Source organism: Phaethon aethereus, assembly GCF_964289735.1.
Source record: "Phaethon aethereus genome assembly, chromosome: 14".
NCBI lineage: Eukaryota > Metazoa > Chordata > Aves > Phaethontiformes > Phaethontidae > Phaethon > Phaethon aethereus.
Window position 1 is genome coordinate 21,543,554 of NC_138590.1, and position 17,824 is coordinate 21,561,377.

Genomic DNA, 17,824 nt, shown 5'->3' on the forward strand with positions numbered 1-17,824 from the left:
TGGGACAAGTATGGGAGATAGGGATGCAAAGGTGGCAAGACACAAGTTGAATTTTTTTGAATGGCTCCCTGTTTTGTCTCCTGCAGAGAGAGCTTCCTGGGAAGACCTGAAGCCATATCCCAGGATCCACCTTCCAGGCAATGCAGGCTTTTCTAACCACCCTTCCTGGTTGACTGCTTGCAGCCAAGACACTGCTCTCTGAATGGCAAACTTGCATCTCAAACATCTGCTGAGGACTCTTTTACTTTGGAGACTTCAGTTCCCCTTTCCAAGAGGTACTGCAGGGGCAGAGCAGAGGCAGGCCCAAAAAGCCTGTGTTGTCAGCTTTGGCTAGGCCTCCAGTGCCTCTTTTCTGCATGCACAAGGCAGTAATGAACAGGCTGCATTTCTTTAGCCTAGGCCTATGGTGGGAATTCCCTGTTGTTGAGTTTCTGAGAATTGGAGACGTCTTGGATCTTTACAGACAGCACTGCTGCTTCTCATTGTTGCTTTTCATTCTTGCCTTTCCCAGAGAGTTCATGTGCCTCCATGCCGTAAGTGCCGAGATACCAGCAACCTCCAGGGGCACACAAGAATGCATGTCACAGGTCCTCACTCAGTTTATACAGGATGATACACCTGAGGTGGTGTGGAGGGCTAAAGGGGCAGGAGCAACAGGGATAGCTGTGCTATCTTCTCAGGAAGGCACAAGAAACCATATAGTTTCTCCCACTTTTGTGAGCGTTCTGGTTGTTTGTAAGGATCTTGGGGATTGAAGACCACTGTACCATCAATCTCCCTAGTACCCGGGGCTTGGAGAGGAATCTCTCTGCAGTGGTAGTTCTCTCCCTGCTCAGCATTCGCCCACCCTGAAAGTTCGGGGAGGGCTGACTGAGAGCCCCCCCGCTGCCGAGTCGGCCTCAGCAGGCCTAAACGCTGGGCCGGCTCAGGCCGCGCAGCCCCTCCAAGCGGGCGGCGCCGTGGAGGCCGTGCAGGTCTCGCCCGGCGGGGGGGAGTGGGGCGGCCGCCGCGCTCGGCCCTACTCCGCACTCCCTCGCTGCCCGGCAGCCCGCGGGAGAACCAAGAGGCCCCAAAACGGCAGCGCCCAGCTTGCCCCTGCTCTGCCCGCGGCAGCCACCAGACCTCGCTCGCCGCCTCACCGCAAAGGTTTGTGGGGCGGGCCGCGGCAGCGGCCGCGGGCCGGAAGCGGAAGCGAGCGGCGCCCCAGGCTGCGGCGCCTCTGTGGCGGCTGGACCGCTCGGCGCGGGGCCGCGGCCCGGCCCTTCCGCTTCCTCCCGGGAGCCGGCGGTGGGGCGCGTCTGCGCGGGCGGCGGGAGCCGGCGACGACGATCGACGGCGAGTGACGGCGTGTCCCTCCGCAGCGCTGAGGGGAGGTTTGGCCCGGCCCGGCCCATGGACCGGCACAAAGTGAAGCGGCAGCGGCTGGACCGGATCTGCGAAGGTGAGGCGGGGCGGGCGCCCCTCGGCAGCGGCAGTGCCGCGTGGGGCCACGCCTGGCAGCGGCCCAGCGCCCGGGCGGTGGGGAGTAGCGCCAGTCGCGGCAGCGTGCCGTTTTGTGGCGGAGACCCCGGCCCGGCCATTGCTCTGCCTGTCGAGCTGAGGTGCCCATCCGGCTGGCAGCGAACAGACCTGCCGGCAGCTTGTCCGGGTCCTGCTGCCTGCGGGTGGGCTTCCACCCAGCGCTTCTGCAGCATGCTGCTTGCGGCCCGGCTGCTGGTGGGGCGTTGGTGCCTCGTCCTTCTAGAAGGGGGTGGTGGCCAATGATTATCAGAGGCCCCGTGAACGTACAAGTTCTTCTGCGTACTTAAGGAGGAAATAGATTTAGTAGCTTGGCATGCTGGGGTGGGAGAGTGGGTCAGGTTAGTGGGGAGTAAGCCTGAAGCGGCTTTATAAGTAGTTTGAGGAGCCTAGGGTAAGATGGGGTGCTTCTGAGTAGACCACCTCAATTATCTCATTATTGATAAAACAGGCTTTATTTTTCTTTACATAGTGGTGGCCGTGTAGTTTTCTTTTCTAGCTTAATTTTCATGTGTTTGCTTCCTATTTATTTCTTTTGCTTTGACAAATCCCTTTCTAAATACTCTGACAGAACTAGTGACTTGTTGGACTAACAAATGAGGGTTCTAGAATTCTTGTCTTTCATGTAATCACTCCTGCTGACTGTCTCAACAGGCATACGGCCTCCTATTGTGAATGGCCCAATGCCGGCACGGCCACTGGTTGCACTTCTGGATGGACGAGATTGCACTGTGGAGATGCCCATCTTGAAGGATGTTGCTACAGTGGCATTTTGTGATGCTCAGTCAACTCAGGAAATTCATGAAAAGGTGAGCAAACAAATGTGCAAGGATTTGGATATACAGCTCTGCCTCTTAGAGTAACCAAAGCAGAGATTGATTTGGACTGGTTTTTGTTGTAGGTGCTGAATGAGGCAGTAGGAGCTCTGATGTATCACACCATTACCCTTTCTCGTCAGGATCTGGAGAAATTCAAAGCCCTCAGGGTCATTGTGCGTATTGGCAGTGGCTATGACAATGTTGACATCAAATCTGCTGCAGAATTAGGTATGATGACACCATTAGGGCTCTGTTGTGATCAGAACTGAATGTGAAGTGGCACACTGCATGCGTTTTTGTGTTTTACAGCCGAGTGCATTTAATACCTTTTATGTAAAAAATTTGGAGCTGCTTAGTATCAGGCCTCTTTAGAGAGGTGACCAGTATCGGAGCTGGTAGGTGGCTTGAAAGAAAGATTCTCAGACTGCTCTGCTATAGATGTCAGTGTCTTTGCTATTGTTTGGGATTCAGAAACCTGAAAATGGTATCTAGGTAACTCTTGGTGAGACAGCTTTGGGTTGTTTGTGGGGAAAGAGTTGAGCAAACTCTGATGTCTGAAAGCAGCCTGCAAATGCTGATGCAGGACAAACTCACTGTAAATGCTTGATTAGTGAGTTTTCCTGTTAATTTTTTATATGCAGGTAGCTTCTGATTCAACACTTTCTTACTGATCCCTTTAGAGCCCTAGGCATGTGAAGAGTCTTGGATCAGGTGACAAAAAGCTGCTATTTATTAAACGTATCACAGTGAGACCGTTGGACCTTGTAGTCTCCTAGGTGAGGTAGATCATCTGAGTACTCTGCATCGTCTTTTTTTAGGTTTGTGTTAGTGATTTGAAACCTTTCTTAATGCAGTGCAGATCAGATTAAGCTTAACTCAAAGGCAAGTATTTATATATAAAATTGAAATAGGCATTACAATTTCCAGATCTGTAAGAATAGGTGAATGGTAAATAAATGAAGAGTACATATTTGTCTAGTGCTTGAATTAGGTCTAAAGAGTCTTCTCATCTGAATGATTCAACTGAATAGTTTCAAGAGTTCCTCGCAAGGTCTTTGGCTCTCATCCAGCCATTATATTTTTGGGCTGAGTTTGGAACCTAATCTACTCTTAGGGTTCTCTACTTCTTTACTCACCATCCATCTCTTTGCTTCATTCAGATTCAAAGCTTTCCCTTTCCCCCCACACTCATTAACCCAAGGAGAAATGGGTCAAAGTTCTTTCACCATCAGACTGCTGCTTGCCACTTTTGCTTTGGAGCGATAGTATGATGACCCTTATGCATGGCCAGATTTGCTTTTTCAAGGACAATTAAGGATTATTTTCATGCTTAGCCAGGCCCTTTAATTCATTCTGAGACAAGATATTGTTCATGTGTTCTGAATCTTCAAATCAGACCAAAGGGCTGTTGTGTATGTTTGCATTTTCTTACATTTAGGCATAATATTGTATGTAAACACAAATTTCTGTCTAGCTGTGTAAAAGATGAATGCATGTAGCTTGTCTGAAGTTGAATGAGATGATAACCAGTGAGAAGTTAGGTTTCCCTATCTCTCCTCCTTATGGCCTCCGAGTCATCTCTGTAGCATTATGGCACAATTGCAAAGGATTTGATAGAGAAAAGGAGTCAGATATTTGGGATTGTGTGTGGCCATTGTTCTCCTAGTTCTCTTGGGAGAGTGTGGTCTGAGTTTAGTTGAACGTCTTTTGTGAGGCTATTACAGAGGAGAGTGATTCATTGCTGAATTTTACGTGCCTTCAACCATTGCCTAAATTTTATTCATAGTTTTTTAGATAGGTGGTGGACTTTTGAGGAAGAGTGTCCTTGTTTTGGCAAGTGGCTAGGGTTATGTTTGGGAAAAGACCATTTTTTCATCTAGTTATTTAGTGGTACGTTGCCAGCCTGACCATCCTCCCCCCCCCCCCCCCCCTTTTTTTTTTAATAGACTGCTCAGGAATCACCAGATTTTGCTACAGTGCTCCATCTTTCCCTTTCCTGACAGTAATTTGTGCTTCCAGGACTTTAACTCTGCATTAGTAATTTACCTGATAGTTCTAGCAATGGATTTTATGGTCCCTTGTGGTTGTATGTTATTCTAGAGTGGGAGTGTCATGTGTTGTTACTTCTAAGTGTAACTTCAAATGGATTTAGAGAGGCTCCTGTGGATTCTCTCTGAGTTTAATGAATTAGCTACTTATTGTTGCTCCTGGGGAAGCTGATGCTTGCAGTGAGCATCTGGACTGCAAGGCATGAAAGAGCTCAACCATCTGTCTTAATTCTTTTGCAGTCTGCCAGTTAATCTGTCAGGAGTATCTCTGAAACGAGTGCATTTTTTTGGATGCATATCTTCTAAAACAGTTTCTTGCATCACTTTTATGACCTAATTTTCTCATTTCAGCCTGGGTTTTTTTTTTCTTTTTCCTGGTGAGTGTGTCAATCAAATGGATGTTTCTAAGGAAGGAATGGTATTTTCTTGGGGTTAAAAAGCTGTCTGGTCACATCTATGTTGCTGTAGAATGAGCTTCTGAAATGAATCCTGTGTTTCCTGGCAGTAGTTCTGGAGCACTGAACTATCTTTCAGCACTTAGCCTGGAGAGCTCTGTGTTGGTTTAGTGTTGTGATGCTAAAAATCTTATATGACATCTATGGCTTTGTAGGCATTGCAGTTTGCAACATCCCTTCTTCCTCAGTAGAGGAGACTGCTGACTCCACCCTCTGCCACATCTTGAACCTCTATCGCCGTGTTACTTGGCTACATCAGGCTATGCGGGAAGGGAATCGAGCCTCGAGTGTAGAACAGATTCGAGAGGTGGCTGGAGGCGCTGTGCGTATCCGTGGGGAGACTTTGGGCATCATTGGACTAGGTAAGTGATGGGAATTGTTAGATTGAAAAGTGAACTGTGAAGTTTTTGGGAACCTAAGTCACAGACTGAAAGAAGTGATAATTTTACAGCTGTTTATTGTGAAATACACTGACTCATAAGGAATGCTAGTTCCCTATTCTGTGATGCTGGATATCTTCAAGAGTTGGGTGTATGTCATGGGATTGGGGATTTTTTTTCCATATTCAAATGGCTAGAAGAATTGGAACATTGAGACAGCTCTTCTTAGTGACTGTTTCCCTGTGTGCTAGGCTCTGTATCAGTAACAAAGCCACCTGAAAGCTACCAATTCCTTCTCCAAGTTCTTGTAATCAGATTATTACTGGCTCTGACTTAGGGTCCAGGTTTGTTTGGAAAAACAGAGCTCCTAGGCTAAGCTCTGGCTATTGCATGGGGAAAGACTCGAATTAGCCATATGGGATCAGCACTGAATAACCTTTTCTGGATCCCTGTGGCAACCATAGGGGTTTCCAGGGCCGCAGTACCTTGCGCCTTGGCAGTACAACTCCAGTGTAGGCTCCCAGTCTACGCCAGTATCTTGTCTTTAAAGTTTGTTTTACCTTTCCTTGATGATTGTGGGTTTTCTTTTGTGAAGGCCGAGTTGGACAGGCAGTGGCTCTGCGAGCCAAGTCCTTTGGCTTCAACGTGATTTTCTATGACCCCTATCTGCCGGATGGAGTGGAGCGATCCTTGGGTTTACAACGAGTAGGAACCCTGCAGGATCTACTAATGCACAGCGATTGCATCACATTGCACTGCAGCCTGAATGAACATAACCATCACCTCATCAATGACTTCACTATTAAACAGGTGCAGCAGGAGCTTGATTTCCCCCACAGAACACTGTGGAAATGAATGCAAACAGAAACTGCTGCTTTCACAGAGGCTGAGAGCGTGTGAATCCTGCTGCCTCTGTCGTGTGCCTCCTGCTGCCTTTGGAGGCTGGGAGCGTGTGGATCCGGGTGCCTGTGCTTTGTGCTGTGTAGAATTTCATGTTAAGAGAAGTATAGGATTGGCTTTTTTTGCCAAGTAATTTCATTTATAAAGAATGTTTTAGGTGATTCAGTAATTTCAAATTACCTTTACAATGCATAATTGACTGTGCTGGTTAGAGCCAGATGTGGTGTGGCTGGGACTGCGTAAGTTTCTTTACACAGCTCTGCCAAAGCCTCTCTGTCCAAGCCCACTGCAAAGTCAGTCTCGGGCTCTACTCCGCTAGTCTATGAATGCTCTTCAGTGCTTTCCTGTGACACATCTGGACATTGTAGTCCGGTTTTGTATAGCTGGATACTTGATTCATGTCCTCTTTCTTTTTTAATGTAGTAGGATGAATATGGAGTGCAGAACTTGAGAGTTCCACTTTTGCCCTTGTCTTGTGGTTTTGTTTGTTCATTTTTAAAGCAAATTTCTCAAGCATTGCTTGCAGGCATTTCCCCTGTGGTTAGCTTTGCAGTGAGAGCACTCCTAGTTCGTCCAGGCCTCATCTAATCACTGCAGGCTCCTGCTCATTTCCAGTAGACTTCCCAAGATTTACTTAGCTTCCATGAAAAGTCTCATTCTCAACCCACTTAATATTTTTCTTCTTCCAGATGCGCCAGGGCTGCTTCTTAGTGAACACAGCCCGGGGAGGGCTGGTAGACGAGAAAGCCTTAGCGCAAGCCTTGAAAGAGGGGAGAATCAGAGGAACAGCATTGGATGTGCATGAGTCTGAGCCTTTCAGGTAACATTTCACCTGCATGCCTGCTTGCTATCCTGTGACTCACCTGCGCTGCATGATTTTTTCATTTGTTTGTTATTTGAGTTACAGTGATACCCAAGAAGACAGATGGGGTTATCACTTATGGAGAGAAACCACATATTTATTTTTTCTCCTGCCCCTCCACAGCTTTGCTCAAGGGCCCTTAAAAGATGCACCCAATGTGATCTGCACCCCTCACACTGCCTGGTACAGTGAGCAGGCTTCCATTGAATCCAGAGAAGATGCAGCTAAAGAGATCCGCAGAGCTATTACAGGTAATGAGGAAGACTGTGTGCTCTGCAGCTGCTGCTGAATTGATATTCTTTTGTTAGTTCACTGCAAGGATTATGCTGATTGTTCTGAAAACTTAGACTCAGTAACTGGTTTCTGGAACTGGAGCGTAAGTTCTTAATTGTCTCTTTGCTTTCTGAGAATCTTGTAAGTAATGCTGGAGTGGGCTTTCCCAGGGTGGGAAAGTGCTTGTACCTACCTAGTACATCTTCCAAATCCTTTGCAATAATGTCTTTGACAGGATAGTCATACTGTATGTTATGATAGTTATATTGTACACCTTTTTTCTGGAGTAGTACATATTGTTTCTTGGGGAAGATGAGGCTTGGCAATTGTGGTTTGTGGCCAGTAATTTCCACAAGATCACAGAAGTGGGAAGGAAGGATCACTTTCTTGTCTTCTCCAGAGACCAGTTGTTCACAGGATAGTCTCCCCTGCCCAGTGTTATCCTGTGGAGGTAGATGGAAAAGATGTGCATTTCCTTTCTACTGTCCTTTGTAAATGCTTTAGTGAATGAGCCCCTCCTGCTTGTGTCCTGGTTTTTTGTCATTCTTGGTGCTCTTGCAGGTCACATACCTGATGCTTTGAGGAACTGTGTTAATAAGGAGTACTTGCTGTTAGCAGCTCAGTGGTCCAGTATTGATCCTGCAACTGTCCACCCAGAACTCAATGGAGCTGCAGCTTACAGGTGAGATATGTTGTCCAAGTTACTGCTTCCAAGTATGTCTTCCTACTGAAGTAGGCCAACATTCCTCTTTGGGTATGAGAACTGCTTGTACCTGCAGGCAGGTATGTTTCTGTTCCTATATACTCTGTGTATGAGCTCTTTTCAGAAACTTAAAAGCAGCACTTCTGAAGCTGTGCTAAGATTTAACATTTACTTGGTCATATTTAGTTCCAGCTGCCTACTGGTTAATTTTTCCAAATCCTTGCAAGACCTGCCCAAGAAATATCTTGATATAAGAAAGCCTGCTGAATGCCTGAAAAGATGTCTGGATCCTAACATTTAGAACTTGGCATATCATTAGGGCTGTAAAAACAAAGCATAGTTCTTATCTGTAGCCCAAATATGGACTATTCATAGAATCATAGAATCTTTGGGTTGGAAGGGACCTTTAAAGGTCATCTAGTCCAATACCTCTGCAATGAGCAAGGACATCTTCAACTAGAGCAGGTTGTTCAGAGCCCCATCCAATCTGACCTGGAATGTTTCCAGGGTCGGGGCATCTAACACCTCTCTGGGCAACCTGTGCCAGGGTTTCACCACCCTCATTGTGAAAAAATTCTTCCTTCTGTCCAGTCAAAATCTGCCCTCTTTTAGTTTAAAACCATTACCCCTTGTCCTGTCACTACAGGCCCTGCTAAAAGGTCTGTCCCCATCTTTCTTATAGGTCCCCTTAAGTACTGGAGGGCTGCAATAAGGTCTCCACAGAATCTTCTCTTCTCCAGGCTGAACAGCCCCAAGTCTCTCAGCCTGTCCTCATAGGAGAGGTGTTCCATCCCTCTGATCGTTTTTGTGGCCCTCATTAAAGAGGCCACTATTAAAGAGACATTGTCCAGTGGATTTGGGCAGTGGCCCAAATAGGGTGTATTTCAGTTTATTTGTCCGTTACGAACCTGCCAAGTGATTGTGGCAGGTTGCTTTCTTTTTGGTTTTCTCCCATCTGTAAAATAGGAAATATATTCTCTTCTCTTCTCTGAGAGATCTACATAGGTTTAGATATATTTATGGAGAAGGCACAGGGAGGCACAATGGAAGTAATGGAAGAATGGCTCACTAGCAGTTTATGAGTATCGCACTCTTACTTTTTTCTCTTACATCTAGCTGTTTTATTAGTTCAGCTCTTTTTGTACTTTAGAGCCCAGTGAAGGATAACTAGCAGCTTGCACTCCTCCTGCTGATGGGGAAGGAATGTCTAGCTCTTCATACTGTGCTTCACACTGTTTCCCACTGGATATAAACTTTGTAGCTGTTTTCCAAATGCTTAGTATGTGACCTGAGACTATATCTACCTGTCTGAGAAGGGGTGTCATTTGGTATTAGGATGTAACTGCTACTCTTCAGCTCTGGAGACTTTTCCTTTTTTTTACCTCAGAGCAGTTGTGTTAGAGGGGTTTGTGTTCAGCAGGTGCCTGAGGGCACCTTCCCCCTTGCATAACTCCGTTGGACAAGCTTGTAATTTCTATGTTTCTGTTGGTTTCAGGTTTCCTCCAGGAGTCGTGGGAGTAGCCACCTCTGGGCTACCAGAACCACCAGTAGTGGAAGGGATTGTAACTCATGGGATCCCTTCTGTTTCTCACTCTGCACCACGTACCCCTTCGCCAGGAGAGACGAGCAAACTGGATGCAGACAGAGAGATTCCTGCTGACCAATAGCAGCATCTTTCATCTCCTCTGGCAGCAAGAAAAATTAGGAGGATATCTCCTCGTAGGACCTTCTTTAACACCCTACAGAGACTGTTTCCTGTTCACAGAGGACGAGAGAATGCATTTCATTACTGGCAAACTTTAGCTCTTGCCTTTATTTTGTAACCCTATAGTTTTAATCTCTCAATGAATCTTTCTCCTTCTCTGGGGCAGGGCAGCAGTGACCTTGCCTCCCCTCTAAAATACTTGGTTTAACCAACAGTTTTTCCTATATATCTGCCTCAGTTGTCTGACGGGGAACTGTCCTTGTGCACTTCAAAATAGAAGTGGAGCTGCCTGAGCAGGGATGGCCCTCTGTGTTCCTAACACCAGACTTCAGTGCACACTTTTCGGTTCTGACTTGTAGCTTAAATTTAATTTGGCTGAACCTCTCTAAGTGTAGCCATGGGGAATATTAGAAAAATATTAGTCAATTGGAGAAGTTGTGACTATTGTCTTTAGTATGCCCTTGGTAGAATGCAGCGTAGGCTCTGCTCTGTGTGTTACTTTGCTTGTTTTAATTAAGGTTTCCTGTGGGAACAGACATAGCACAGGCATGGCTAGTTCTTGACCATACAAAGTTTTGTCTATGGAGTACTAGGCCTGAAGTTAAAAGTAACAGTCTCAAAGCCAGCCTTGTAAATAATTTGGAAGGGATTAAAATGTCATCACATGTATTCTGGTGGCCACTGTGTTTGTGAGGCTTCAGAATAGTTCACCCTGGAGTCTGTGTAACACGGAGAAGGCAAGAGAATGCAAAAATAGGAAAAACTTGCACTGGGAGACAGCAAGTAGCAATAACTTGCGGTTGCTGGTTCCTCATACGTACGTACCTCACAGTCTAATGCTGGTGTTTATCCACAAGGTATGTATCATATTAGAATTCTAAGCTTTGTGCTACAGGTTTTTTTGGTTTGGTTTTTTTGCATAACTGCATCAACTAGAAGTAACATACCATTGCTAGTGACACTTGTTTCTGTGCTGATGGAGAAGGCAGCTTTAACAGTTGACCAAATTACTTTAACTCTGCTAGCATATACTTCATCTCCAATAGTGGGCAGGGCAAGACAGTGTTTTTTTACATGAATAAGCTTTGTGATACTTAAGGAGAAAGAACACTTTTAGCTTGTCACCTGAAGCCAAGGCCCATCAGGATTGTTGCTCTCAAGACTTTTCCCATTTCCTAAGTAATGGAGTATGAATTGCTTCTTTAAGGGGTATGGAGTCTTCAGCAAAACAAGTTCCACAGGAGAAGATTTTTCTCAATTCCAAATCTTCCTTTAATTTCATCTTACACTTTAGTTATAGCCTTTCCATGCACAAGGTGTAACAATTCCCAATTGATTTGTTCATGTTGTGTGGGTATACTAAAGTAGGTGCTATATGGGAGGCATACCCTATGTATGGGTTTGTCTGCCTCCCTTGATTCTTCCCTCTGTTGTGTGTGTGTGGAGGCTGAACAGCTGGGAACAGACTGGAAATACACCTTGAAGTGCAGACAAAATCCTCTGTTTAGGCTGTTTACAGTTTGGGAAATTGAGGAAAGCTTTCAGAGTCAATTAGTTTCCAGATTTTTTTCCTGGTTTCAAATTTTTCTACAATACTGTCTTCATATGATGGCTTACTACTGATAGAGTGAAGCGATTCATTCTTCTCTCCTCCACTCTCCCACTCCCTGCTGGCAATTCAAGAAAGGAAATAGGCAAGAAGTAAACTTCAGGTGTTTTCTTACAGATTTTACACTTTAACTGTAGCATTAGTGAGATGATATTATTTCTCTAGTGATGAGTGTCTTTTTTGATAAGGTATTTGTCTCAGTGAAAGTTCTTGGCTTCTGTGTTTTCATGGATGATGCTGATTCTACTTAAAATTCATATACCTCCATGGCTGCTCAGGTTTAGCAGATCAGACTAGGACTGGTGGTAGGCACAAGTTAACAGGAGAACTTTTCTGAACAAAAGCATAGAGCTCAGAAGCACTTTGCAGCTGTACCTAAAATAACCAGCAGCACTTTCCTGAGTTCTCTAATCTCCAGGAAATCTAAATTTTACCAGCTACTAACTCAGAAAGCTGTTCTTCTGACAGGCAGATGTGGAAAAGTTTTCAGGGACCGAGAGGTCATCTTCTGTCTATTACCACATTAGGGAAGCAGTCTGTCAATAACTACTCTTTCCTTACTTGCTGCTGAAAATTCCTGCCTTGCTTAGAGGTTCAGGTCTGAGATTATTTTGTGGTAAGGGGCTACTAGCTATGAGCTTTGTGAATACAGAAGATGAGAGTACATTGACCTTGTCTCTTCTAGAGCACAGTGCAGGATAGATGCATTTTTTTGAAGAGGCAGTAATTTTTTTTTTCTTCTTAACTGCAAGTATCTTTATAGACCAGTCATACAACTGAACAGAGGAAGAGTGGAAAGATCTCATTTGCGGGACACTTGAGTTTCTCAATTCTTATTTTTGGTGCCTAGATATACTGGTGACTAGTAAGCATAGGAATTAAATAATTGATTTAATAAGAAATATTTCCAGTTATGGGTACCAAGGAGTTGAAGCTGACAGCATTGTTAGTGTCTCTGTTCTATCCAACACTATGTAGGCTTGTGATTGGGTATGAAGGTAAATTTTCCCCTTGATTAAAGCCACAGCAGAAATGTTGAGGTAAAAATGAACAGAACCCTTACCATGACCTCAAAGAAGGACTCTCTTTGTGGTTATAGGATTACTCTGCTTGTATGCCATTTGTACCTCTGCTCATAGACTGAACCTATTATCACCAGACGAAGGCTGTTTGAACAGATAGTACTAGTAAATTTTCCTCTGAGCTAAGTTACCCTGTGGTCTTCTCGATCCCCTGAGTGCCAAGTCCTTTGTTAGCACTCTTTCCTGTGTGATACACTGATTTGAAGCTCCCCCTCCCAAGCTTAGTGCAGTATACAGAAATGGAAGGTTTTGTGTTTGTTTTTTTTTTTTAAATGCCTTCCTTCAGAACTAGCGCAGAGCTTTAATCCCAAAGAACAGAAGTCTCCCAGGGTGAGGCAGGAGTGCCGTAGCTGCACTAATCTGCTTACAGGAGGTGCTCACACTGTCCCAAGGTACATTGTGTTTGTCAGGGTCACTGCTGCTGACCAGCTTTTTTTATAGAGGACTCAGAGTTTCAGAAATATATTTTTGTAGACAATGACTAAACTGTGAAACATTGAAATAAAGCATGTAAACAAAAACTTACAGCACTGTCCTCTGTACAGACATTTTTCTCACTTCAGTTCTCTCCTGACTCATTAGAAAATGTTTGATTACTTCTTGGATATATTTTAATAAAATTCTCCAAAGAACATGGCTGCTGTCTATGGAAGGGATGGCCTTAAATACAATATTGAAGGGGAGGGTTGGAAACCTATACAAGCAAGTGTCTGCATCAGTCCCACTTTTCTCAGATTAGTTAAGTTGAGTCTTCCACACAATCACTCCCTGCATCAGCCACTGTGGCAAATTACTTTCTTTGAATTCTGGAGCATTGACCATCAATCAAGGCTGTGAAGGTGGCAGATTGGTGGAGACCATCTTCAGTGGTTAAGGGACGGCTTTGGATGCCGTGTTTACTTAATGTGCCTTCTCATGAGTTGAAATTGTGGTAACTGGTTTTGCAGCCTTTTAAGTGTGTAATTTAAATATACATGTGTAAACAGCAGTAGCTGTGTTCACCCTTTTACAGTAAAATAGTGTTTGAAATTAATACACAAAATTAGCCCATGAAACTAATTTTTCTAACATATAATAAAACTCCGTACAACAGAATTAGCATAGAAAAGTGGTTAGGTATTTTAGAAATGGAAGTTAATTCGTGTTTTATGGCCTATGCTCCCTGTGTTGATCATTAATGAAAAGAAACATCTTCCTGTTCTTGGTGGGTTATATCACTATTTGTCTAGCTGGTGCTGTGCACCTCTGCAATATCTGGCACAATGCTCAGGAGATGGGATGGCTCGCTTTATGATGGCAATTTCAGTCTTGGAGCTGGTGGAATGGGAAAGGGACATAGGACCACTTGGAATCTTTCACATGGGGGTACTATTTCTAATACATGATGATCTTACTGTTCCAGCAAAGGAACTTAAGACATGAGGGCAAAGCCTGGTCTTCAAAGAATGTAGTGCTGATCTTGGATTTACCACGGCAATCACTGGGACACAAGACATAATGACTCTGCTACCTTTCAATATTTTCTTAGGTATTGGTTCCTGTACTTTAAAAAAAAAAAAGGGGCCGGGGGGGGATGCCTGGTAGTTAGTAAAACTAGTGGTTTGCAGTAAACCAGAACTCATAGATGCTGTATACAACAGAGGATAGAGCAGACTAATGTTGGTTCTTAAGTTCTATGTAGTTCAAAATACCAATGGCAGACCTCACTTCCAAAAAGAAATTCTTTTGAACCTTTTCTTGATGTAATCATCTGTCTCAGAATCTGTTGAGTATTTTATCTGTGTGCCACACTAGGACTAAAATCGCACCATAAAGAGTACAGATAACAGGATGAAATACACTTCTGAGGACAGGCACATTCTACAAACTGGTATTGGGTATCGCCTTACCCGTTTCTCAGCGCAATAAATTGCACCCCTCTAACCAGAAAGCAACAAAGACGAAATGTCACCTACTTAAAACAACCTGGCACAATAATTTTGAATAAATGAAAACGAAAGCAAGCAACTTGCCTTTGCTGCTGCTAATTCAGTGTCAAATATGACTCCCGGAGTGAGGAAACAGTACATGCACAAGAAGAAAACAACTTATTTCCACAAGAATATCCTTGTTCTGGTATGGACTATAGAACCTGCTCCTCATTCTAGTTTCCATCAGTGCCACCATGTCTTTACTGCACAAGCAGAAAGAGATGTAAAGTGGCATGTCATTTCTCTAACAGTGTAAGATTCTGAAGTATTTTGTAGTTCAAGTGTGTTGAAAAGGAGCAGGTTTAGGGCATTGCACTATTCTACATGAGAGCTGTTCAAATGTATAAGCCAATCATGACAACTGCACTGCATTAACATAATGTTGTACCTTAATCACACCCTAAATACGCCTTTTCAAAATCTGCCTGACTGAAAAGTAAAGCACCTAGACCTGTGATGCACTGCTGTTATTCTGGGGCCAAGGGCGTTTACTCATACCAATACAAAACATTCAAAACAGCAACTCGGATGCCACATTTTAAGCTGTTACTGTACAGGTTCTTGCGTTTACCTCGATATTTACGTAAAACCTCCATACTTTCTGTGATCATTCCAGATTTTGAACTTGGCGTTAATGAGGCTCTGCCGCGGGAAGGCCTTCTGCTACGGCTCCTCCCTGATGACCCGTTCCCCTGCCCCGCCGCCGGGCCTGTCCCTCCCGGCGGCTCCTCAGCTGCGCGACTGCTCCGGTTCCCCGCTGCGGGCTCGAGGCCCCAGGGCTTCGTCCCTGGGCCGCGGCCGTCCCCGCCCCGTCGCTGCCGAGCCCCAGGGGCAGCGCCACGGCTCTCCCCTCCCGGCCACGCTGCCAGCTCCGCTCCGCACGACCGCCGGATGCACAGTGCTGAGGCGGGAAGGCCGGTATGGTGCGCAGCATTGTGGGGCAGAGGAAGGGGGGAGGGAGACTGTGCAAGCGAGGTGCATGCCGGGATCGGGGCGGGCGGTGCTCGGAGGCCCAGCGCGGGGCAGGCGCTTGCTCGGTGTCTCGGGGCGTCGGCGGTGACCGGTGGACTCGGGCCGGCGGCGGAGGAGGCTCCTGCCCGTTGGGGATGGCGGACGCGGCGGCCTCCCCTGTGGGAAAGCGGCTCCTGCTGCTGCTGGCGGCGGGGCCTGGCGAGGGCGAGGCGGTGGGGCCGGAACCGGGGCCTGCGCTGCCCTCCCGAGCCTGGCGGAGCGGCACGGTGCGGGCCATGAGTGGAGCCGTGCCCCAGGACCTGGCGGTGAGGCCCTGGCGGCGGTGGGCTGGGGCGACGGGGAGCCGCGGGCGGGGACGCCGCGAGTCGGGCTGCCCGCGTGAACTGCGGCCTCCCGTCGCCGGCGCGGGCCGCTGCCAGGCTGGGCTGTGGTGCTGGCGGGGCGGCGGGGCCGGGGCCGCGGCGCGCCGCCTCCTCCGGGAGGGTCGCGGCAGCGCCGTGCTGATGACCTGCGTCCTCCCTGGAGCGCGCTGCCCACCGCTCCCCGCTGGGCCTGCCGGGATGCGCTCCGGGCCGAGGAGTGGCGGGCCCGGCCTGCGGCGAGTGCGGTGCGGTGGCGGAGCGGCCCTGCGAGCTGCTAGGGCATGGGTCTCTCCGGGGCGGAGAGGGTTCAGGAGCCTCAGGTGCGATGGTTGGAAGTAACTTGCCTGTGAAACGAACGCGTCTGGAACATTTCTGCTTTCTGATGCTGATGCATCTGTATGTAACTTCTAAGTGTTGTGTTGTTTTTCCAGGAAGACGTTAAGTATGCTTGATCAGCCTAAATGATCCCCCTTGTTTGAAGGTGTAGTTTTGAGCGGGGATTATCGATTTTACTCTGTCTTAGATTTTGGTTCCAGCTGTAGGAATTTCTGCTTTGCATAATGTGTTTAAACACTCTTTAACATTTGTTTGGTTTATTTCTAGTATAGCTCGGTGAGATGCTTGGGTAAAGGTCTTAAAAAGAGCTCTTAAAGGATGCCGGTGCTGTTTCTCTTTGCACGTGTCAGTTCTGCAAGTATTCACTGTAAGTGGTGGCATGCTTTGGACAACCGATGGTAGACTTCTGAGATTTGTGGCTGTTGAAATGACCCATTTTAGGGGGAATGAGGTTCTGTGTTTGTGAAGAGTTTTGTTAGTTCTCTTCATAATTAGCTTTTTAAAAATTTGTTGTTATGATAAGTTCTTTGGGTTTCTTTGCAGAGTTCCAGCTGTGAGAGGTTTCCTTGATTTCATACAATGATGCTGCTTTCTTTGTCCTGTTTTAGAACTGCAGCTAGGCCTATCAGTAGGAAGTAGTGTGCTGGTTTTAGTTTTTCAAACCCAGGTGGCCTGGCACCCTGTCTGCCTTTGAGAGCTGTGGTGATGCACTCTAGCTGCTTCCTTATTAGTTTAAGGAGGAGAAAAAAAAAACATACAGAAAGGAGATCTTCAAAAGGAAAATGGGACAAACGTTTTAGACTCTGTCTGAAATGTGAAAATGTATTGGGGCTTACTAAGACCTGGTCTGGAGAACTACCCTTGTAGCAGCCTACATTTGACATATGTATCATCAGTACTCTTGTATTACGGAATCATCCATCCCAAATATGAGTATGATGTAATGAATTTTTGGTGTGCCTGATCTTATTAATATTTTTGTGGAGTGTTGCTTTTTTTTTTGTGAATCTGTCCAGTAAAAAGTAGTGAATTGTTTCCTGGTTAGTCATTGCTGTCCAACCATGTGACACCTGTTAGACTACCCTGACAAAGTAAAAAATCAACTTCCGTGCTTGACAGCATGGGAAGAATAGGATTTTTTTGTGTGTGTGAATTAATTACCTTTGTTCAGCACTGCCTCTCTCACCCCCAGTTCCTTTCATTAATAACCTTCCACTTAGCACAGTTTCAGTGATGCAGCTGTCTCTAAACAGCATATTCTCCAATTCTGTACAAGAACTCTTAAATGTGAGCTGTGTAAAATACTCGAGGCAGATTTTTCAGAATCCTGTAACGTGGAATATTTAGTGTTGTCATGGAACCTTCCATGCATAATGAACACTGCTTTGACAATGATAATGATGTACTATCAGAAAAATAAGTCGTCTTTTTAAACTCATTCTGTCAAAAGAAGTGATGAGTTGGTGCCAAGCAGTCAACCACAGTTTAGGAAATACTCATCTAAGGTAAAGTAATAATGTGATCTAGGTCTGAAAAAGGCTAGAAAAAAATGTATTTTACTCTTTGGGTTACTTAAGTCTGTGCTTTCTCATGGTACCCTGTAAGGATTGTTTCACTTACTAGCCCATAGTCTGACATTGGGCTTTTAGAAATACAAAACTGCAGTTGAATATCTACACCTTTCCAAGGGAGAAAACTCAGGAATAGACAAGAAATGTAGAACATAAAGCATTTCAAAAAGCAGCTGAAATAGCTTTATTTATTTCTTTATTTAATATTGGAATTTTAGGAAGCTATTACTTTTTCTGATGAGGTAAAGCCTCTGGAAAGG

At 45.6% G+C, this 17,824-nt stretch overlaps 2 protein-coding genes across 2 annotated transcripts in view; both read left to right on the top strand.

Annotated features, from left to right (window-relative positions):
* Positions 1-1,392: 1,392 nt before the first annotated feature.
* LOC309409960 (C-terminal-binding protein 2) lies at positions 1,393-9,624 on the top strand (the record flags this gene model as incomplete). Its single annotated transcript, XM_082006248.1, has 9 exons — positions 1,393-1,441; positions 2,173-2,327; positions 2,420-2,564; positions 4,995-5,201; positions 5,815-6,029; positions 6,809-6,939; positions 7,105-7,232; positions 7,816-7,936; positions 9,453-9,624. The coding sequence occupies 9 exons, from the start codon at positions 1,393-1,395 to the stop codon at positions 9,622-9,624; spliced, it is 1,323 nt and encodes a 440-aa protein (XP_081862374.1).
* Positions 9,625-15,242: 5,618 nt separating this feature from the next.
* The window catches only part of KDM3B (lysine demethylase 3B), a 69,791-nt gene continuing 67,209 nt past the window's right edge, over positions 15,243-17,824 (top strand). Inside the window, exon 1 of the mRNA XM_082006231.1 lies at positions 15,243-15,600. Within this exon, the coding sequence (XP_081862357.1) occupies positions 15,244-15,600 (357 nt within the window). The 5' untranslated portion in view covers position 15,243. The remainder of the gene's footprint in view (positions 15,601-17,824) is intronic.